This window comes from Trichosurus vulpecula, chromosome 3, assembly GCF_011100635.1.
Source record: "Trichosurus vulpecula isolate mTriVul1 chromosome 3, mTriVul1.pri, whole genome shotgun sequence".
Taxonomy (NCBI): domain Eukaryota; kingdom Metazoa; phylum Chordata; class Mammalia; order Diprotodontia; family Phalangeridae; genus Trichosurus; species Trichosurus vulpecula.
Window position 1 is genome coordinate 318,675,926 of NC_050575.1, and position 23,446 is coordinate 318,699,371.

General features: G+C 38.9%; 1 protein-coding gene across 1 annotated transcript; it reads right to left on the minus strand.

Moving 5' to 3' along the window:
- On the minus strand, positions 1 to 23,416 carry PNO1 (partner of NOB1 homolog). The gene is made up of 7 exons (XM_036748061.1): positions 23,138 to 23,416; positions 21,612 to 21,761; positions 16,673 to 16,756; positions 16,343 to 16,403; positions 15,544 to 15,661; positions 1,989 to 2,059; positions 1 to 1,013 (listed from the first exon to the last, which is right to left on the minus strand). The coding sequence occupies exons 1-7, from the start codon at positions 23,366 to 23,368 to the stop codon at positions 946 to 948; spliced, it is 783 nt and encodes a 260-aa protein (XP_036603956.1). The 5' UTR covers positions 23,369 to 23,416; the 3' UTR covers positions 1 to 945.
- Positions 23,417 to 23,446: the final 30 nt, after the last annotated feature.

A 23,446-nucleotide genomic window follows, 5' to 3' on the forward strand; every position in this document is an offset into this window, starting at 1 on the left:
TATGTTTGTTTCAATGTTTATTTAGAAATTGAATTTCAATACAGCTTTTTAGTGCCTCAGTGTATCCTGAAAAAGCTGATGTAGTAAGAGGTGCAATCTTATGTGTTTAATTTTTATTGCTTAATTAAAATATCTGGCATTGGTAATAAACACATCTGAAAAGTGCCTAAAACATTTTCCTCAACGATTTTGGTGGATAGATTTTTCTTCATTTTACAAAAAGGACAGGTATTCTGATTAATTTCTTTTGGGTCACAGCACAAGGTAGTGAAACAGTCAATAAACAAGTAGTCATCATCACCTGTAAGCTATCTTTCTTGGCATTAAGGAAGTATCATTTAGGTCCAGAAACTTTCCTATACAACCCAAGTAAGGAACTCTCATCAGAACTCTTCTCTAGCAAGGTCAATTTCCTTCAAAATTAAAGAGGAGAGGAGTAGAAGTAATATGCATTTATTAAAAACAGCACATACTATGTTCCAGGAAATTCATTTTACAAACATCTCATTTGATCCTCACAACAACCCTGTGAGGTAGGTAGGTTCTATTATAATCCCTGTTTTCCAGTTAAGGAAACAAGCAGACCGGTTAAGTGACTCACCCAAGGTCACACAGCTAATAAATGTGTTAAGGCCACATTTGAACTCAGAACTTTTCTGCAGGCCCTGTGCCTGCACACCCAACTGTGGATCTACTTTAGCATCAAGTAGATAAATAGGTACATTATGCCTAAAAAAGATAAACAGCTTTCATATTATTTAAATATAAAAAAATTAAGTCTATGATTAGAATAATTAGAAAAATGGTTTTTCTTTTTTTTTTTTCTGAATAAGAACAGAAAAGGGTATTCTGGCTTAAAACAAATAACTGCTCTGCTTGATACTGTTGCTACCTCTTCATGCAGTCCTCCCTGCACCTTCAGAGTGTAAATCCTTTATTTTGAAATTAAAATCGATCTGCTGCTCTGCTAGCCACGGCTCGAATGTTACCATAGACCTTGGATGGAGGACTTCCTACAGAAGGAAAAAAAAAAATAAAACTTCATATACAAAATTCACTTGAAAAGCTATGTAAGGACTGGAGCTACAAATTTCCATTAATCTAAATGTTGACAGGAGACCTGTCCTCAATTCTAAGTAGTACCAAATTAGTCCCAACATAAGCTACTTTCCTAAAAATATAATCACGGAAAGGAATAAAGCAATATTGAAAAAAAAAAAACTTATTACAGATTTCAGCTTTATACAAAAATACAGCATATGCTCAGCCCTATAGTAAATTTCAAGGAATCCCTTAATAGAACAGTATTTTTAAACCCTTTTACCATTAGCAAAAGATAACTGAAGGAGACAAAAGTTTCATCATGTGCCAGAAATAAAGAAAATTTTAAAAGTTATTTTAAGACAAATCTGTGAGTATATTATTTAGTTACAAAGAATAACTGACACTTCTAATGACCAAGGAAAGAAAGATGATGTAGAGAAAACAGCACTAGAATTATCTTTCACAAGTCATTGTGAACTTCAGTTTCCTCATTTGTAAAATGGGGATACCCCTGTAGCAGCCAGCTGTAGTGAGGTTCCAAAGACAGCATATATACACCACTCTGTAATGTGCTATGTAAGTTAGTAAATCATGATTTCTGTATGAGTTAAAATGGAGGCAAGCAGGTAAATTACAGCAGACTCGTCATTTTACTTTTTTAAAGAACAAATTACTAACATTTATGTACCCAAAGAGATATGAGCTGTATTTCTGAAAGCCAGTAGTTAAACCTCAAGAAAAGAAGAAAAAAGATGAAAAATCCCTTGGTTCCCCCCATAATAGGTAAAAGCGAAATTCTTTTACACCATCACCAAAAACTTCACCTAACTTTTACTTCCTGCTTCTAATAAGTATTTTTCTCACTGTAGAATGATATTAGAGATTCGCTAGTATCACATTACTATGTTTCCAAAGAACAAAATAATGCTATTAATTCCATTTACCAAGGATGAGGTTGCAGATAGCTGTCCTTGCCATTTTAATATTTTGGAAAGAGCCAAGGATATGAACTTTCCTGAAAGACAAAATAAGGAAACATGTTTGTAATACAAATTCCATTTTAAAAAATAATCACTTAATGAAAAGCAAAACCTAAACTATAAAATTATCCAAGTGATATTTTCTAAAGAATCATAATATACATCATACACAAGACTGTAGTTATAATTGCATGTTGTAACCTTTGGACAATCAACAATTCATCCAATGCTTCTGTTCCTCATAACAAACAGGGATTCCAAAAAAACCAAAATGATTCAACAGGCCACAGCAAGGGTGTTCATCTTGGTGTAACACATATTAAGACCTTTTACCTCTCCACCTTCCCCGACTGGCCTCAAAAAGAGAGGCACAATACTTGAAAAGACTTTTGTTGCCTGTCCCTCTGAAACTCTAGCAAATCAAAAAAAAAAAAAAGAGAGATTGCTAGCATAGCATGATGGAAAGAGATTTCCCAATAAAGTCAGGGGGAAAAAAAAACTTAAATCTGTAATCTGGCACTTGCTAGCTGTAAAACCATCAACAAATCACTTCACTTTCCTCACCTATAATACAGTTATTTGTACAACTTGACAGGGTTATGACTTTGTTCATTTTAAAAGCCCTTGCACTTTGTTCATATGGGGAGTGATTATATTTTTTTAGCATGAAGATGACTTTTTTTGTACTGTGATCATACCATGAATACAATATAAACAGTATTCTCATGGAACAAGACTATGATAAATAGAAAGGTTGGTGTTAGTGCTATGTACTGTAAAAGTTAAAAGATGCATTCTTCCTTTCTGTCAACACTTAAACTTTCTAGAGGAATGTACTTCAGAATGGGTGATGTTTTGGCATTATGTCAAAACAAAATGTATTGATACTTCTTCAAGAACTGAAGAAGATGTTCATATGTTGCTACTTGGTTTTATGCCCCCATGATGAATTATAAAAACAATGCAAAAGATTTTTTTGGTAAATAGATCCTTAAAATTCTATTAACTAGGGACAATTTACACAACTCTTAAATGCAAGAATAAGAAGCATTTCTGTTTCTAGGGGTCCTGCCAGGACCATGGAGTAAAAAGTAGAATCAAAGTGCTTTTTTATGCATGTGGGTTTCTCAAATCAAAGGATCATAGATTTTGAGTTAGAACAATCTACAGAGCTCATCTAATCCAACCACCTCATTTTACAGAGGAAAAAAAACAAAAAGGTGAAAAATCGGAGTGACTTCTAAGTTAGGACCTAGGCCTCAAAAGATTGAGGTAACATGCAGAATGACAGCAACATTAACTAATTTTCTGCAATGACTAGAAACAAGGCTTATATTCCTCCTCTGCTTATCCAACAGGTTTAGGACATAAGAGTTATACTCATAGAAAGTAATAAATGCTTCTTGCCTGATCAACCCGATGGAACCAGTGGCCAAAAATAATTGAGAAAAAGCCATTCCTAAATTTAGGCTATAGCAAGAGTAAACAAATTCATCAAGTAAAAGTTCACTACAACCTTGGTGCAGAGGAGTCTGAGAAAGCCAGACTGCGCTAGGTTGTGAAAAAAGCAAGAAGGAAAAGCAGCGGAAGCAGCGAGTACAAGTGACACTTTCTAGAAGGATGGCTGTGAACGGGAGAAGAGACACAGGATGAGAGTTTGAAGGGATGGCAAGTCAAGTAAAAATGTAAAGTTGGACGTGGGAGACGGGCTGGGAGAAAGCTGGGCGCCCGAAACCGGCAGAGATCCCCAGGCCTCCCAACACAGGACGGCAGTCTCTGGGAGCAACTAGAGGCAGCGCAACGCCACCAGCCGCGAAAACACCCAGTCCCAACGCTTGCAAAACCCAGGAACTCGGCCTCTTGAACTTCCGGAAGACTCAATGGCTAGGTAAGCGGCTCTAACCCCTCCCCCCCCTCACCCAGAGAATTCCTCGGGAAAAAAAAAAAAAGAGAACTGAAACAGAGGAGAGAGTAGCGGGGCTTCACAGGACAAATACTAGAAGCTCATTAGTCCCAGAGGGGAAGAGTCGGCAGGGGGCCAAGCCAGGAGCCCAGACGTAACCTTGCTCCCCCAGGGGAAGCGCCAGTCATCAGCTAACAACAAACAGCTGAGACCATTGCTGAAAAGCAAGTGCTGGAGAGCACCCACAGGGAGTGAGACGCCAGGGAGCCAGACCCCTCCCCCACACCTCAGGAAACTGAAGGTTATAATTCTAGGCTCACAACACCCAGAATAAGAAAGCTGGGACAGAAAGCCCTGAGATCCACAGATAGAAATTCGTTGTAAAGCCAGCAAAAGGCAAACCAACATGAAGAAGAACACAAAAAAACCGAGGACAATAGATTCTTTTTATGGAGACAGGCAGGATCAAAATATCGACATAGAAGAAGATAGTAATGACACGGTAGATACATCAGATACCTCAAAAGCTAATATGATCTGGTCTCCAGCCCAAAAAGCACTGCTGGAAGAGCTAAAAGAGGATTTTAAAAACCAAATTAGGGAGGTAAAAGAAAACATGGAAAAAATGGAAAAGTCCCTAAAGAATAAGATTGGCGAAATGGCTATGGAGATTCAGAATCTAGAGAGAGAAAAGGACACCCTGAGAGGTGAAATCAACCAATTGAAAATGGAGGCTCAAAAGCAAAATGTAAACACTAACTCATTTAAAATTAGACTTGAGCAAGTAGAAGCTAATGAATCTATGAGGCATCAAGAAGTAATAAAACAAAACGTAAAGAATGAAAAAATAGAAAAAAATGTGAAATATCTGATTGGAAAAACTACTGACCTGGAAAATAGATCCAGGAGAGACAATTTGAGAGTTATTGGTCTACCGGAAATCCACGATGAAAAAAGGAGCCTTGACAGTATCTTTGAAGAAATTATCAAAGACAACTGCCCAGAGGTCCTAGAACCAGAGGGCAAAATAGTCATTGAAAGAATTCACCGATCACCCCCTGAAAGAGATCCCAAACTGAAAACACCAAGAAATATTATAGCCAAATTTCAGAGCTATAAACTCAAGGAGAAAATACTGCAAGCAGCGAAAAAGAAGCAATTCAAATATCGTGGAACTACAGTCAGGATCACGCAGGATCTCTCAGCTTCCACATTAAAAGACAGGAGAAATTGGAATATGATATTCCGAAGGGCAAAGGAGCTGGGACTACAACCAAGGATCAACTACCCAGCAAAACTAAGCATAATTTTCCAGGCAAGGCGATGGACATTCAATGAAATAGGGGAATTCCAGACCTTCCTGATGAAAAGGCCAGAACTCAATGGAAAATTTGATCTCCAAATACAAACCTCAAGAGAGACATAAAAAGGTAACCAGGGGGAAAAACCCCACAAACTTCATTAACCAATAAGGTTAGGTTGTTTACATCTTTATATGGGATTATATCATCTTATGTATGTTTTGTATATATATATATATATATATATATATATATATATATATATATATATATATATATATATATACATATACATATATAAGTCATTCTTGTGAATGGTACAACTATTGTGACAAATGAAAGGGATATACATAGGTTGTGAATGCCTGTATAAATTAACTGATGTAAAGATATAAAATATAAATAAGAGATATAAAGGGAGGGCTATGAGGGAAGTGGTAAGGAGGTTGTAGAAAAGGGTAAATTACACCAAAGGAAGTGGCAAAAAAACATATTATAGTAGAGGGAAAGAAGGGAGGGAGAAGAGCAGTATTTGAGCTTTACTGTCATCTGATCTAGTTCAAGAAGGGAATAACATACTCTGATAAGTTTAGAAATCTAACTTGTCCTACGGGAAGTGGGAGGGAAAGGGGGGAAAAAGGGAGGGGGGAGGGCAGAAGGAAGAGGAGAAGTAGCAAGTGGGTAACGGTAAGATAAGGGAGGGGAATAAAGAGGGAGGGTTAACTGAGGAAAGCGGCGGTCAAAAGCAAAACTTTGTTGGGGAGGAGAAGGGGAAAGGGAGAAATAAAAGCATAAACAGGGGGAATTAGGATGGAGAAAAAGACACAGATAGAAATCATAACCCTGAACGTGCAGGGGATGAACATTCTCACAAAACAGAAGCAGATAGCGGAATGGATTAAAAACCATAATCCTACAATATGCTGTTTACAAGAAACGCATCTGAAACAGGGGGTTACACATAGGGTTAAGGTAAAAGGCTGGAGTAAAATATATTGTGCCTCAGCTAAAGTAAAAAAAGCAGGTGTAGCAATCCTAATCTCAGACAAAGCAAAAGTAAAGATAGATCTAATTAAAAGAGATAAGGAAGGACATTATATCCTGCTAAAAGGCACCATAAACAATGAAGCAATATCATTGCTTAACATATATGCACCAAGTGGTAAGGCATACAAATTCTTAGAGGAGAGGTTAAGGGAGTTACAGGAAGAAATAGACAGCAAAACTATAATATTGGGAGACCTCAACCTCCCCCTTTCTGAACTTGATAAATCTAACCTCAAAATAAATAAGAAAAAAGTTAAGGAGGTAAACAGAATTTTAGAAAAGGCACATATGATAGACCTCTGGAGAAAACTGAACGGGGATAAAAAGGAATATACTTTCTTCTCAAAAGTACATGGCACATACTCAAAAATTGACCATGTACTAGGGCATAAAAACCTCACAATGCAGTGCAGAAAAGCAGAAGTAGTCAATGCATCCTTTTCAGATCATGATGCAATAAGAATCATTTTTAATAAAGTACCATGGAAAAATAAGCTAAAAACTAATTGGAAACTAAATAATTTAATTCTAAAGAGTGAGTGGGCCAAAGATCAAATCAGAGAAACAATTAATAATTTCATTCAAGAGAATGACAATAATGAAACAACATACCAAAACTTATGGGATGCAGCAAAAGCAGTTCTTAGGGGAAGTTTTATATCTCTAAATGCCTACATGAATAAAATAGGGAAAGAGGAGATCAATGATCTGGGCAGACAGCTGAAAAAGCTAGAAAAAGAGCAAATTGAAAACCCCCAATTAAATACCAAATTAGAAATACTGAAAATCAAAGGAGAGATTAATAAAATTGAAACCAAGAAAACTATTGAATTAATAAATAAAACAAAGAGCTGGTTTTATGAAAAAACCAATAAAATTGACAAACCTTTGGCCAATTTGATTAAAAAAAAGAAAGAAGAAAATCAAATTACCAGTATCAAAAATGAAAAGGGTGAGGTCACCTCTAATGAAGAGGAAATCAAAACAATAATTAGGAATTATTTTGCCCAACTGTATGCCCATAAATTTGACAACCTTAGAGATATGGATGAATATCTACAAAAACATAAACTGCCCAGACTAACAGAGAAGGAAGTGAAATTTCTTAATGACCCCATATCAGAAAAAGAAATTGAGCAGGCCATCAACGAACTCCCTAGGAAAAAATCTCCAGGGCCAGATGGTTTCACATGTGAATTCTATCAAACATTTAAAGAACAACTAATTCCAATACTTTGCAGGCTATTTGGGAAAATAGGTGAAGAAGGAGTCCTACCAAATTCTTTTTATGACACAAATATGGTACTAATACCTAAACCAGGTAGAGTTAAAACAGAGAAAGAAAATTATAGACCAATTTCTCTAATGAATATTGATGCAAAAATTTTAAATAAAATATTAGCAAAAAGATTGCAGCAACTCATTACGAGAATAATACACCATGACCAGGTAGGATTTATTCCAGGAATGCAAGGCTGGTTCAATATTAGGAAAACTATTAGCATAATTGACCATATCAACAACAAAACTAGCAGAAACCATATGATCATCTCAATAGACGCAGAAAAAGCCTTTGACAAAGTACAACACCCATTCCTATTAAAAACACTAGAAAGCATAGGAATAAGGGGAACCTTCCTCAAAATTATAAATAGCATCTACCTAAAACCATCAACAAGCATTATTTGTAATGGGGATAAACTAGATGCATTCCCAATAAGATCAGGGGTGAAACAAGGATGTCCATTATCACCCCTATTATTCAATTTGGTTCTAGAAACATTAGCTGTAGCAATAAGAGAAGAAAAAGAAATTGAAGGAATTAGAATAGGAAAAGAAGAAACTAAATTATCACTTTTTGCAGATGATATGATGATTTATCTAGAGAATCCTAGAGAATCAAGTAAAAAACTACTTGAAATAATAAACAACTTTAGCAAAGTTGCAGGATATAAAATAAACCCACATAAATCCTCAGCATTCCTATACATTACTGACAAAGCCCAACAGCAAGAGATAGAAAGAGAAATTCCATTCAAAGTTACTGAAGACACTATAAAATATTTGGGAGTCTATTTGCCAAGACAAACCCAGGGCCTATATGAACATAACTATGAAACACTTTTCACGCGAATAAAATCAGATCTAAATAAATGGAGAAATATCAGTTGCTCATGGTTAGGCCGAGCTAATATAATAAAAATGACAATTCTACCTAAATTAATCTATCTATTCAGTGCCATACCAATCGAACTACCAAAAAATTTTTTTACTGAGCTGGACAAAATAATAACAAAATTCATTTGGAAAAACAAGAGGTCTAGAGTATCTAGGATATTAATGAAAAGACATGCTAGGGATGGTGGTTTAGCCACACCAGATATTAAACTGTACTACACAGCAGCAGTCATCAAAACTGCCTGGTACTGGTTAAGAAACAGGGGTGTGGATCAGTGGAATAGGATAGGTACACAAGTAGATGAAATCAACAAGTTTAGCAATCTACTCTTTGATAAACCCAAAGAAGCCAGTTTCTGGGCTAATAATTCACTATTTCACAAAAACTGTTGGGAAAATTGGAAAATGGTAGGGCAAAAACTGGGCATAGACCAATATCTTACACCATATACCAAAATAAAGTCAAAATGGGTTCATGATTTAGGAGTAAAAGTTGATACTCTAAGTAATTTGGGAAAGCAAGGAATAGTTTACTTATCAGATTTGTGGAAAAGTAAAGAATTCATGACCCAACAAGAGATAGAGAGCATTACAAAATGCAAAATGGATAATTTTGATTATGTCAAATTGAAATGTTTTTGTTCAAAAAAAGCCAATGCAACAAGAATTAGGAGGGAAGCAGAAAATTGGGAGAAAATCTTTGCAACTAGTATCTCTGATAAAGGCCTCATTTCTAAAATATACAGGGAGCTAAGCCAAATATATAGGAATACAAGCCATTCCCCAATTGAGAAATGGTCAAAGGATATGAACAGGCAGTTTTCAGAGGAAGAAATTAAAGCTATCTACAGGCATATGAAAAAATGCTCTGGATCGCTGCTGATTAGAGAAATGCAAATCAAAACAACTCTTAGATACCACATCTCTCCTGTCAGATTGGCTAAAATAACAAATCAGGAGAATGATAAATGCTGGAAAGGATGTGGGGAAATTGGAACATTGTTGCATTGCTGGTGGAGTTGCGAGCTGATCCAGCCATTTTGGAGGGCGGTGTGGAACTATGCCCAAAGGGCTATAGAAATGTTCATACCCTTTGACCCAGTAATACCACTTCTAGGGTTGTATCCCAAAGAAATCACGCAAGCGGGAAAAGGACCCATATGTACAAGAATATTTATAGCAGCTCTCTTTGTGGTAGCCAAGAATTGGAAAGCAAAGGGATGCCCATCAATTGGGGAATGGCTGAACAAGCTGTGGTATATGAAGGTGATGGAATACTATTGTGCCATAAGAAATGGGGATGATGCAGACTTCATAACAACCTGGAAAAACCTACACGACATAATGCTGAGTGAGCGGAGCAGAGCCAGGAGAACGTTGTGCACAGCCACAGATATGTGGATTCCGTGAGGACCAACCCTGACATACTGCACTTCTCTCAGCAACCTAAAGGGGCAAGGACAACTCCAGGGGACTCACGATGGAGAATGCTATCTTCATTCAGAGAAAGAACTGCGAAGTTTGAATACAGACTGAGGCACACTACATGCTCGCCTTCTCTGCTTCTCTTTTGTTTTTGTTTTTGGGGTTTGTTTTTTTGTTTTTTTGGTTTTTTTTGGTTCTGTTTCTTCTTTCTCATGATTCATTCCATTGGTCTAAATTCTTCTCCACGACTTGAGTAGAGCATAAATTAATTCAATGCGAAGTTATACATGACAGTTATATGAGACTTCATGCCGTCTTGGGGAGGGAGGGGGGAGGGAGTGGAGAAAAACTGGAACTCAAAACTATGTAGAACCGTGTGTGGTAAACCAAAAATAAATAAATAAAAAAAAAAAATTTAAAAAAAAAAAAATGTAAAGTTGAGGGCAACCTGGCCATATCTGTAGGAAGTAGAGAAGGTTCCAGAAGGTCAAAAGAGACTGAAGATGAGAATTGAACAGGGTAAGCTCACAGAGGAGACTGAAGAGATGAGATTAAGCAGAGGAGTTATTTAGCCTTGTGAAGGAAAAAGGCATTGTCACTTCCAGAGACTGGAATAAAGGAGTAGACGACAGGGACAGATAAGCCTCAAGGAGTTTTTGAGGTAATTGGTAGGATGTGATGAAGCTTATGACAGTTGGTCTCTATTTTCTCAAAGTAGGTGAGGTCCTCAAGTAGGACAAGAAGGGGTATAGGAGCTCTTATGGAGATGCAAAAAGACTCAGGTTAGCTCTTTCAAGAAATGCAACAGAGTTGATCGATCAAGAACAAAAGGATTGCCATGTATCAGTCAGGGCCCAACTGACAAATTTATAGTGGACCACAGTGGCAGAGTGGTGACATCCTCCAGCTGTGTTCAGCACCACGTGAACTGGAGGGGAGGCAGATGTTAGGAATAACCTGGAATTGGTATTTGTCAAAGTGTGATCAAGAACAGGATTTAAAGGGGGGCAGAGCCAAGATGGCAGCTGGAAAGCAGGGACTAGCGTGAGTTCCCGCCAAGTCCCTCCAAAAACCTATAAAAAATGGCTCTGAACCAATTCTAGAACTGCAGAACCCACAAAATAGCAGAGGGAAGCAGGGCTCCAGCCCAGGACAGCCTGGATGGTTGCTGGGTGAGGTCTATCACGCACACAGCTGGGAGCGGAGCTGAGCAGAGCAGAGCCCAGCGTGGGCCGTGCGGACTAACCAGACCAGGAGCCGGGCCGAGCGGGCCCTAGCACCCTGAATCAGTGAGCTGTGGCAGTTGCCAGACTTCTCAACCCACAAACACCAAAGACAACAAAGAACTGCAGAACCCACAAAACAGCAGAGGGAAGCAGGGCTCTAGCCCAGGACAGCCTGGATGGTCTCTGGGTAAGGTCTATCCTGCAAGGAGCTGGGAGCAGAGCAGAGCTGAGCCCAGCATGGGCCACGCAGGCCAACCAGACCAGGAGCTGGGCCAAGCAGGCCCTAGCGCCCTGAATCAATGAGCTGCGGCAGTTCTCAGACTTCTCAACCCACAAACATCAAAGACAACAGAGAAGGTTAGTGGGAAAAGCTGCGTGAGTGGAAGGAGTTCGAGGTTCGGCCACCGCCCCAGGGGCAGCAGAGGTGATGCAGCTACAGAACTACAGCTGCAGTTGCTTCTGGCCCCAGGCTCACCTGGTGGTATGAATTAAGTGGCAGATCAGAGCAGGAGTGCAGAGCCTGCTTAGATCTGAGTCCAGTCTGGTTTGGTGGTTCTTGGGGGAGGGGGAGTGCTGGTGTGGCACAGCTTGCTATGTAGAAATAGCTTTGAAAACAACAGCACAGCCCCTCAAGCTTGGGACAAAGTACTCTCTACTCTACAAGCAGTCATACCCCAATGAAAAACTCAGGGGTCAAGTAGTTGGCTGGGAACATGGCCAGGCAGCGAAAAAGGATGCAGACTCAGACTCAGACTTTGGAATCTTTCTTTGGTGACAAAGAAGACCAAAACATAAAGCCAGAAGAAGTCAACAAAGTCAAAGAGCCTACATCAAAAGCCTCCAAGAAAAACATGAACTGGTCTCAGGCCATGGAACACCTCAAAAAGGATTTGGAAAAGCAAGCAAGAGAAGTAGAGGAAAAATTGGGAAGAGAAATGAGAGTGAGGCAAGAAAACCATGAAAAACAAGTCAATGACTTGCTAAAGGAGACCCAAAAAATTACTGAAGAAAATAACACCTTAAAAAATAGACTAACTCAAATGGCAAAAAAGCTCCAAAAAGCCAATGAGGAGAAGAATGCCTTGAAAGGCAGAATTAGCCAGATGGAAAAGGAGGTCCAAAAGACCACTGAAGAAAATACTACCAAAAAGTAATGCCTTCACCCATGTCAGAAGGTCCTGGGAAAGGTTCCAGGGTTAGGAGGTCAAGTGCTGACAGCTCTACTCCCTGGCCCCTGAAGGGCAGTCACATCTGTACAAGCTTCTGCCATGGTGTACACTTCAAACCTGCTTTTTGTCCCAGGGAAGATATGTAATGTTTGATGATAAAATAAATTAGAGGTCTCCAGTCATTAAGACCCTTGTTCTACCTGGGAACTAATGCTTAGCCCTTACCACCACCATTCTCACTACGAAAAAAGAAAGACCTACAAGACATGGTGACCAGTTAAGGAGCTCACAAGCACCCATACCATCTGAGCTCAAAGGGAAGGTCCTTAAGATGATTTCTTCCCTATCATGTTAGAGAATCAATTCATGCTCTTTTTCCAGTTAATTCCTTACAAGTGATCTAAAAATCAGCTCTAAAGAGCACTGGGTGGAAGGAGGACCTGGCTTTAGACCCTGGCCTTTCTGCTTACCACTTGTGACACTTTGGGAGTTCTCTCACCTGAGCCCCAGTTTCCTCCTCTGTAGGGTGAAGTCACTGGACTAGATAACCTCTGAGGTTTCTTCCAGCTCAATCTAAGACTCAATGAAGTGTTCAGAATCTAAGTACCTTCATTTACAAGTACATAAAAATAGAAAGATTTTACTAAGAATCAGTAGATCGTGCTGCAGCAAACCTCCTGGATCCAAAATTCATAGGAAGACATATAAACAATGCTAGCACTGATTATAAAACCAGCGCCACAGTGAGAATTTTAAAGTAACTTTTAAATGTGACTAAATTTAGAAGATCTGCTGGTATTTTGGTCCAGGAATGCAACTGAATATTCGGCCAGAACCCTTCTTTGCACAACACAGTACATGACTCTTCTTGTTTCAGATCACTCCTCTTTTGTGTGCATGAAACTATTGTATCTTTGTACATGTTTGCATCAGATAAAAAAAAAAACCACATAAAAGTCTGTCTCAAAGCAAACCTTCTGCATATGAACAAAGTGATGATGTTCCAAGAAATACTTAATTGCCATCTACAATACGTATGACATTGGATGAAGTACTGTGAGGGATAGAGAGATAAAAAGCAAATCCCTGGCTTCAAAAAAATAATTCCACATGTCAAAAATTGTATTCAATGATAGGGTGTGCAGGTGGGGGGGGGGGGAGGGGCCCCTCAACTCCTTTTCTGAAAATGGGTGCTTTCTATGTCTAGTTGACCCTGGGGAAAGGATCTCTGATTTCACTGATGTGGGTACCTATCATTGACACACCACAACCTCACAGCACCCAATTCTGTTCATTTTTTTCTCTTGTAAAACCACCATAGAGGATTCTTCAACTTTAGTAACCTCACCTGAAACTTTCCTCTTGCTATTTAACTAATGGATACAAATTAAAAATATGCTAACAGAAATGTCAATCTATTCTCAACATAGGACCAACACTTCTACTTTTTTGGTGGCATAATCTACCTTCAAAGTCTTTTATAACTTAAACAAATACGGAATGAGCTCCTGAAAACCAGAATTACATACACAATGCCAACTATTTATAAACATTCAAAAGTGGAGAAATTTCAGAGGGGAACACAAGACACTGATATTTTGTTTACTGATTAATAATAATAATAATTAGTGTTGTAATACCATTTAACATTACATAGTGCCTACTAAAATATGTTATCACAACAAACCTGAAAGACATTATTATCCTCATTTTCAGATGAAAAAGCTAAGGCAACAAGGGTTAAGTGATTTGCCCAAGGTCACTCAGCCTGTAAATGTCTGGGGCTGGATTTGAACTCAGGTTCTCCTAACTCCAGGCCTGGAGTTCTATCCACTGAGCCACCTAGATGGTTATAATTTAAGTAAATAACTTAAATAATTATTTACTCTTTATTTTTTATAGCACATATAGCCTTGAGTGATTTACTCCCTTGGTCTCATTTTCCTAAATTTTAAAATATAAGTGGGTTGGACCAGATAGCATTGAAGGTCCCTTCCAGGTCTAGATCTGGCCCTATGATTATTTCTTTGTTGATAACTAGTTAGTGTGTATTTTTAATGTCCTTTATACCACTTCTTGCAAATCAAACCACTGTTATTAACATTCTGTCACCTACTGATGGCTACTCTATGTGTAGCAGCTAAAAAGAACTCAGAAAACAAAACTTGTGCAGAATTAATTTGAGAATTAAAAAAGATAATACATCGGAAAAAGCTTTCTAATCTATAAAGTGCTATACAAATATAAGCCATTGTTCTTCCAAGTCTCTTTACTTAAACTAGAAAAATTTATCAACAAACTTTATGTACCTAATCTGTGCCAGGAATTATGTTCTAGGAATCCTCCCAAGACTGACTGATCCCTTTAAATTCAGCTGCTTCTAGACTCATTTTAACCAACACATTTAAAAGCAAAGCAAATCAGAAAATTTATTAATTAGGAAAACTACTCAATAAAATGTTAAATACCAAAATATAATTTTATAAGGTAACTAAAGTATGTATTTTATAAGGTAACCAAAGTATATAAGATTCTTGAATGTTCTTAAACTAACAAAGTGATTTTTAAATAAGATATTTTTTAATGCACCAATTATTTTCTAAAAATCTCTAAGGTTTTGTCTATTCCTCCCCTCCCCTTTTCCCGTACCCAGAACAAAACACTTTTATCCTCTTGGGAACAAAACAGATTCTGGAAATTCCACCTCTCTAAGGCCTTCCCCCCAGTGTCCCAAGTTTCTGGATTTTCTAGTAAACACTCTCCTCACAATCATCCCATCAACTCTGTGGTTTTATTACACCATATACTAACCTCTGTGCCATCTGCCTGTCACTACAATGCTGATCTAGGCAGATCAGCTTTCACCTGAATTAGGGTTAATCTGAGCTTCATTCTTAGCACTTTAAAGCCCTTTTGTCTTCTTTGAAAATACAGGTGGCTATTTTCTAGATATTTTTCAAAGGTTTTTCTCAAGCAAAACATCATGTTTTATGTTTAAAGCACCTACTGGACAAATTCTTCTGTGGATACTATTCAAAATCTTGACTTTTAACAAGACAAGAAGGAATCATGGTTCTATACAGTCCCCTCATGGCTAATGAAAGAATCTCACACCCGGCTCTAATATTACTATTTCATGAACACCTCGACATATTTAAAACAAAAATTTTTAAAGCAACTTTTCCTTTTGAACTAGAAAAGTATAAGTTACATATTTATTTTCTCTTACATACTTATATACAATTTTCTCTTCTGAGGTTTTATACTTACAAATCAGCCAAAACTATCCGTGTCCGTGTCACATTTTCTATGGTAAATTTAGTTTTCCCTCCTTTCCCAGCAATTCTTCCTATTGCCCTTGAAAGGTGGTCTCCTTTCAAAGGCTTTACTAAATTAAAAAAAAAAGAAAAGAAAAAAAAGCTTGTCAGGGAGAGATTCAACAAATCCCAAGCTTAAGCAACATCTAATTACATTTCACTTTTTATTCATCTAGCACTTAGGTACATGCACTGTGCTAAATGTTAGGAGAGATAAACAGAAAATATAGTGCCTGCCTCTAAGAATCAAACACCTCCTAAAAACACAGGAAGATAGATACACAAATAATTATACATGAAACTGATTATCTATGTAAGAATTGCACAGACAAGAGATAACACTCCTCAAAGGAAGAGGCAATGACTTCCCCTTGAATAAGAAATGCCAGCAGATAGCTCATACTTCCTTAATGGTATGACTAGTGCAACTCAAAAGATCTGTTAGAACTCATGGGCCAAAGGAGTTGAGCACTTGAGTTGGACTTTAAAAAAATGTATGAGTACAATTTTAATAGCAAGAGATTTAGGTGAAGGAAAAGGTGACGTTCTAGATTTGGGGAACAATATAAGCAAAAAGAACAAATGCATGTAAGAACAAACTCTTTCTCTACTGCAGTGTTATTTCTAATTGTTATGTCACTGTTAAAACACAAGTCAAAAAAGGAAGATAATACATTTGAGCAGTTTAGCATACAAGGAAACCAAACTTAACTTTCAAAAGTTTATAAATACAGCAGAAAAAGAGCACTTACCATCTGTAACTTCAAAAGACTCCAGGAAGAGGTCATCTAACCTAATGAGAGCAAGTGCATCCTAACAATTTAAAAGGAGGAAAAATTAAAAGTTAATTTTATATTAAAATGCTGGGAAATGGGGAAGAGAAGTAAAGAAATAAAATACAGATCTCAAAGTGAAAAAAGTGTCAATTAGTTATTTCTCCAAGTGCTAAAAAAAATTATATGAAACTCCAAACCCACAGCTAAAGTTAAACAAACTAGAAACTCAATTTTCAAGAGATGCCAAAACCATGAAAACTTCAGGTTCAGTTATACCACCACTTTAGATGCAATGAGATCACTCACCTCCACCTGAAATCCAAGAATAAAAGCTTTCACAAAATCAACAGCTTTTGTCAGAGCACTTGCATCCTTGGTTTCTTTACAAGTCTGTAAGAAAACACAAAACACTGGGTTGAAGAATCAAGTGTTTACATAATTTTGTTTAGAACCTAAGTAGAAGAAAAAGTAAGCAAGTCTCTGAATTACTATCGACTCCATATACACAGACTTCCTCAGGCTCCACAATCTACGAACTGTCACTTCCAAATACTTCAAGCTTGCCCAGCCGTCTCCAGTAGACTTTAACCAACAATCGCTAAGCATACAATCTCCCAGGCACTGGGGATACAAAGACAAAAGTGAGATGGTCCCTGCCCTTAAGAGAGGGTAAACAGGGTTAGGGAATAGACCTGTACTTTCATTGGTATAGGGAGCTCCCATGTGAGTAAACTCCCTTCTACTAATGCTGGTCAGCAGTCATAGATATTAAGTTGCCTAGAACACTGAGAGGTAGGGCGACTTGCCTTAGATCCACACAGCCACTGTCTGTCCAAAGCAGGACTTGAAGGCAGGTTTTCGCAGCTCCAAGATCAATTCTCTGTCCTTCCAATGAGGATATATAAAATATAAATAAAAAGTGGGGCATGGAGTGCCAGTCGGGGAGGGGAATGATGGTGTGCACAAAGGTAGCACTAACAACTGCAAAAAAGGCTTCTTTTTAAAAAAATTTTTTTTAAGCAGGGCAATTGGGGTTAAGTGACTTGCCCAAGGTCACACAGCTAGTAAGTGTGTCAAGTGTCTGAGGCCGCATCTGAACTCAGGTCCTCCTGACTCCAGGGCTGGTGCTCTACTCACTTCGCCACCTAGCTGCCCCAAAAAAGGCTTCTTAAAAGACATAGCTGAGCCTTGAAGGGAGGTAGGGATTCCAAGAATCAGGGTAAACAGGAAGAGCATTCCAGGTAGAAGAGATGGGTTGTGAAAAGGCATGGAGGTGAGATATGGAATGTTATACATAAAGCACTGTAAATAGGAGAGTTTCTTTGGAGCACAGATTATATAGTAATGCATAATCATCTTGGAAAAGTAGGAATAGAGTCAGACTGAAAGGGACTTTAAATGTCAAACAGAGAGCGTGTATTTTTAAAAGCAGACACTTCTTTCTTTTGGCAAAGTAAAGTTTGCTTCAACCATAAAAATGCCCCATTCTAATACTAGAGTTTTATATATTTTTTAAGTATAGAAGCATATTTAATCATCACACATGCTGAGGAACCTTCTCTGGGGACAGGAAACTGGGAGTAAATTAGCTGGTATTAATTCAAATAGGTAGCACTAAGCTGAAACGGACCACAGCTTCATCTGGTACATAAAGTTATGGGGCTTTGAAACAGCACAACCCATGACCATACCTTCACAGATACCTATGAACACCCTAATGCATCAAGAAGGACATTTGGAAAAGGGGCCGAGTGCTCTAGGTGTACCACATTTTCCAGTCTAAAACAGTGTTTTTGTTGCACTCAATCTGCTGACTCTCAACAGACTCCCCCTAGCATTCAAACACGGGCTGGGTCAATCGAAAATATACCAGCCTTCCCCCTACCATCTGACTCCTTTAAAAAACCCTGCCAGCTGAATGTCCCTCAATTCAGGTCTTCCCCACAGCCCTGGTACATCAAGCAGTGGCCCCAGGTAACCAATCTGCAATTCAAGTACTGCTTCTGCCCCTATCCCCCCACCCCTTCCAGGCCCCATAGTTCTCTTATTTTCACTCAAATCAATGAACCATAATTAATATTGGTCTTGCTATTTGATCACAACAGGATTATTTAAGCCATACCATGATATGAAGCAACTGAAAGTCAAGGTGAGAAGTGATACACTAAGGTATGTACTACTTAATGTGGCAGAACCACTGGGCACTTGAGATAAACAGAAACGGAAGCAGAAGGCTTATGCTTTCTGTGAATAAAGTTGGAGCAATTCAAAAGAGCTCTTACAACTCATGGGCCAAAGCAGCAGAGCTACAGCCAAATCCTGGGGCTTAGCACACATAGGAAGCCAGGATCTCACACAAAAAATTACTCTAGTGGATGTAGTAAAAAGAATGGCCTGGAAAGCACAGCATAACCCAGAAGGATTCTGGGAAGTAGGAGCTGCTCAAACTGTTTTAGATGAGCATCCCTTATGCAAACAAAGCAAGTTAACCCTGTCTTCCCTTCTTCCCTACCCTCTAAATCAAATCACAAGTATGGAGAGGAAGCAATATTTACGTGACTAAATGAAAACTCCACTATAAAAAGTGATTTCAAGGCTCACATCACAATCATTTTCAGATTCACTAAAAGAGAAATATTTGTTCAACCTGGGTAGATTTGACTTCTAAAAAAATACCTACTATGTATACACAAAGCATATAAAATACAAATTATAAGACACAGGGAGAGAAGTTGGAAAAAAAAACACAATTATGGAACAGCATTAAATAAAAGGAATTTAGTCAATGGAATATGAAATGACCAGCTTCATGAAGGTAGAACAGATCTGAAATGTATGCTGAAAGATGAATGAATTTGGATCCTGCAGTAAGGAGGTATTTCTTCAGAGGAAGATTACAACATGGGTACAAATAAGGAGGAGGCAATGGTCAGGGAAAACGTCAGAAAAATAATAAGTATACCAAACTACATGAGTGGACATCAAGTGTTTTAAGGTTAGAAAACTGATTACCAAAAGTCTTAAAAAGCAGAGTGAGTTTTGACTCTCCACTGACTATAAAGACAACTCAGCAAAGGTTTCCAAGTTAAATCATCAAAAGAATCTTAGAGAATATTGAATGAAATGTCCTAACACACACCATATCCCTGAGGTCATCATTCAGCTTTTGCTCAGGAGTTTAGTATATCAACAAGGCAGGACACTGCAGTTTTGAACATCTCTACCCATGGAACAAGTTCTCCCTTAGAAAGTGCTGAATCTGATGCTTTAACTTCTGAAACCCACTGGTCTTCCTCCTGGCTTCTGTAGTTACAAGCTATTTCTAGTCTCTCTTCCAGATAAATATCTTCAAATATGTGAAAGGCTATTATGTTACATAATTCCACCCCATCTTTTCTTTTCAGTGAGTCAGTCAATAAACATTTATTAAGTACCCACTATGGTGCCAGGCACTCTTCTAAGCCCTGGGAATGAAAAGAAAGGTAAAAGACAACACCTGCTCTCAAAGAGCTCCCAATGAGGGAGATAACATGCAAATAACTGGACACCCAGTTTGACAGTCTGAAAGGCAGTTGCAATTTCAAACCTGGAAGTCAGCAGAGGTTAAGGCTAGATAAATAGATCATAAGCAGTAAGTCAATTAGATCCATAGAAGCTGATGAAATCACTATCATAACAGCCCTTCACATCATGAAATAGTATAGCGGGAGAGGAGAATACCTAGACCCACAGTTATCAGGCATGACCTGGATGAAGATCCAGTGAAGACAGACTGAGAAGCAGCAGTGAGAAGAGGTAATCGACAATGTCAGCGGCTGTAGAGAGGTCAAGAAGGACAAGGAATGAGAAAAAGCCAGTATCCTTGATAACTAAGAGATGTCAGTAACTTTGGAGAGGGTATTTGAGGTTTAGTAAGTCAGAAGACAGAATAAATAAAAACAGAAGACAGAGTTAAAAAGTGAGAGGAAAGGAAGTGGAAGCATTTATTGTAGATGACCTTCTAAGGAGTTTAGCCACAAAAGACAGGATAAACATCCCCATTCTTTTCAACTATGACTTATATGCTGTTTTTCCAATTCCCACACCGTCTCTGAATGACCACAATAAAAGCAGTGTAATTCTAGTAGGATCAATCTGGTGGCAATGTTTAAGAGAGACCAGAGGAACCTGAGATAAGAAAACCAGTCAGGAAGCTACTAAAACAATCATAAGGGGCGAGGGGGGGGTGAACCTAGCAGTGAAAATGGAAAGGAAAAAAATTGTTTCATTTCATATATTTAAAAGTATATTTTATGTAAGCATAAAACTATGTTTATACAATATATTTTAAAGTATATTTAAAAATCTATCTGAAAGTCAGAAGTGCTGCAGTGGAGGTGATACTTGGCTCTTGAAGGCTATGCCAGCATAACCTCTGACCAAGGTGAAGAAAGCTTTGATTGGCAAATGTTATGAAAGGACCAAACTGGTTAAGTATGGAAAGGTTGATCATGATCATGAATAAGTTGACCACTAGGTGATGAACTCTTTGGACATAATGAAAAGCAACAAAAACAGGCCTTAATTTTCTGTAGATCCCTTCAAAGGGTCCAGACAGAGCCCTGTAGGACATCCATAGGGAGGGGACTGAGGGGGAAGGAATACAGGGGGTCCTAATAACCACAGTTTTTAGACCATTTAACTAGACACCACTGAAAGAACTGCACCACAATAACACTGAAACTGTTGCTTTAATACAGGCCTGGACAATTTGGGGCCTGTGGGCTGCTTGCAGCATGCCAAAGGACTTCAGGTCACCCAGGAAAAATGTAGAGGAAAACATCCTTTGTATGTGGAGGAAATCCTTTGGTGTGTGCAGTCTGCAGGTTGTGCAGGTGTGCTTTGATAAAACCACAAATAGCAAACGAAATTGCTGCTAAATGGAAAGATGTTTCATTGGAAAGATGTAGAAAACAATAATTCACTGTGCAACTCTAAAGCAATCCAAAGGCTCAAGAGCACCACCACCACCACCAACAACAAAAACAAACAAGAAACACGACATATTTTAAACAGGATGAAGAGAACTCCTACAAAAAACAGATAAGGTCTTCCAAATTTCATCTTTAAAATACCTCCTATGGGTATCCATAAGGCTTTCTGGATTAGAGAATATCACAATCTTCAAAGAACCATAGTAAATGGAGAAATAGAAGATGAATACAAATAGGATAAAAAACATGGGAAAATTAGGTGTTTTTCTTACCCTGATTTCTACATTCCTTGACTTTAAGTTAAATCGTATCTGAAGTCCCAGGTGTTCTACAACAGGTGTAAATATTTTCATCCAGTTCTCTTTTAATGGGGTGTATCTGTTGGCAGGCACTGGAATTTTCCTCATTTCATTTTTGCCACCCTATAACAAAGATGCACAATTAAGAAATAAGAGGACGATCCCCTTATCTATTTTATGGAATAAAAACTAAATGTTACATTTTAATGTAGTAAATAAATAAGACCACTAAAGTCTATTCCTGACTCCAGGGGTCATGGAGGTTATATCGGGTTCTTGAAGATTTCAACTACCAAAGTTCTTGCAGCTTCTACCACTAGACAGGCTTGTGCCTGGGATCCAAAAATACATTGTCATCTGAGGACCACTATGTACGTGCAAGGCACTAGAAACTAGGTGGTGGAGAAATACATTTTTAAATGACACAGTCCCTACCCTCCAGCAGTTTACAATCTACAGAAGAGAGATTACAGCATAGCAGATAAAAATAATACGAAGTGAAATCAGGGAGAAGGGTCAATGAGCTACCACCCTCTATCAATGCAGGTCAGCTCTTTCTCTGCAACTTACAGCCCTAGAGTGACCTAGATCACTAAAAGGTTAAGTGACATGCCCAGTGCCACACATTCAAAGCAGGGACTTGAACCCAAGTTTTCCAGATTATGGCGATCAGCTCTATCTACTATGCAGTGTTGCCTCCGGCCTCCCCCTGACCCAGAATGAACTTCCCCTCCCCCCCACCCCACCCACATCTCTGTCCAGCAGCTCTGAAGGGCGGCAGTCAGTTAATACACAGTGCTGCCTCTTTCCCTCTCATTCAATCCCCTGCAAATCTATCTAACTGTATTATAATTGACTGAAAATAACTCAGGTCACTCTCACAAAAAATAAAACAACTTACAATAAATTCTACGCTACAGGTGATTTTTAAAACTCACCTGATACTTCTTTCATCTCAGAAGTTGTTGCGTAGGTATGCAACTTCCCTACAGACAGCTAAAGAAATTGCCATGAAACTCTTAGACTTCTCTCGTCTCAGTTGTTATTCAGATATATAACTTCTCTACCGACAGCTAAAGAAATAGTAGGCCATGTCCCTGTCTCTTAATATAGAGGCAATCTCTCCTTTAATCCCTACTATTAATTTCCTTCGTGCAAAATTCATGCAGAGGATCCCTGAAACATTCGCATCCCACCGAATAAATTCGCAAATGGTGTTAGAGTTTGGGGGGTCGGAAGGATTTTTGAAAGCCAGGGGCACTCGCACTTCAAGCGTCTCTTCCATTGACGTTCTCATGCTTTATGTCATGAGCCCCACCGTGGGCAACCTGGAGAAACCTGTGGATCCTCTCTCACACTAACGTTTTCAAAGTACCTGGAACGGAAAAAGGAAGCAAGCTGCCTCGGCTCACCAGCCCGTCCTTTCTCCCCGAACCCCTTCCGCCCAGGGTACTGGCCTACGCCCCGCCCTGCCCTGTCCTATCCCGGTCGGACAGTACCGAGAGTGCATCCCCGGACAATGGAGGAAAAACGGGCGTCTTGTGGGGCCGGGGTCCCTCCATATCCATCTGGACACCGCTGTCGTGGCCCTCCGGCTGCCGCTCTTCCGCCCGCCGCTTTTTGCCCCGTTTGCCAGTTGTGCGAGAAATCTTGGTGAAGCCGTCCGCGTCCTCCGCCGCGCTTTGCGTTTCCATCGCGGTTTCCATCGCGGTTTCCATCGCGGCTTCCATGCTACACAACAGGGAACTGCTACTCCAGATGTTTCCGGTTCTCGCACATGGAATGGGGCAAAGCGCAGGCGTGCGTCG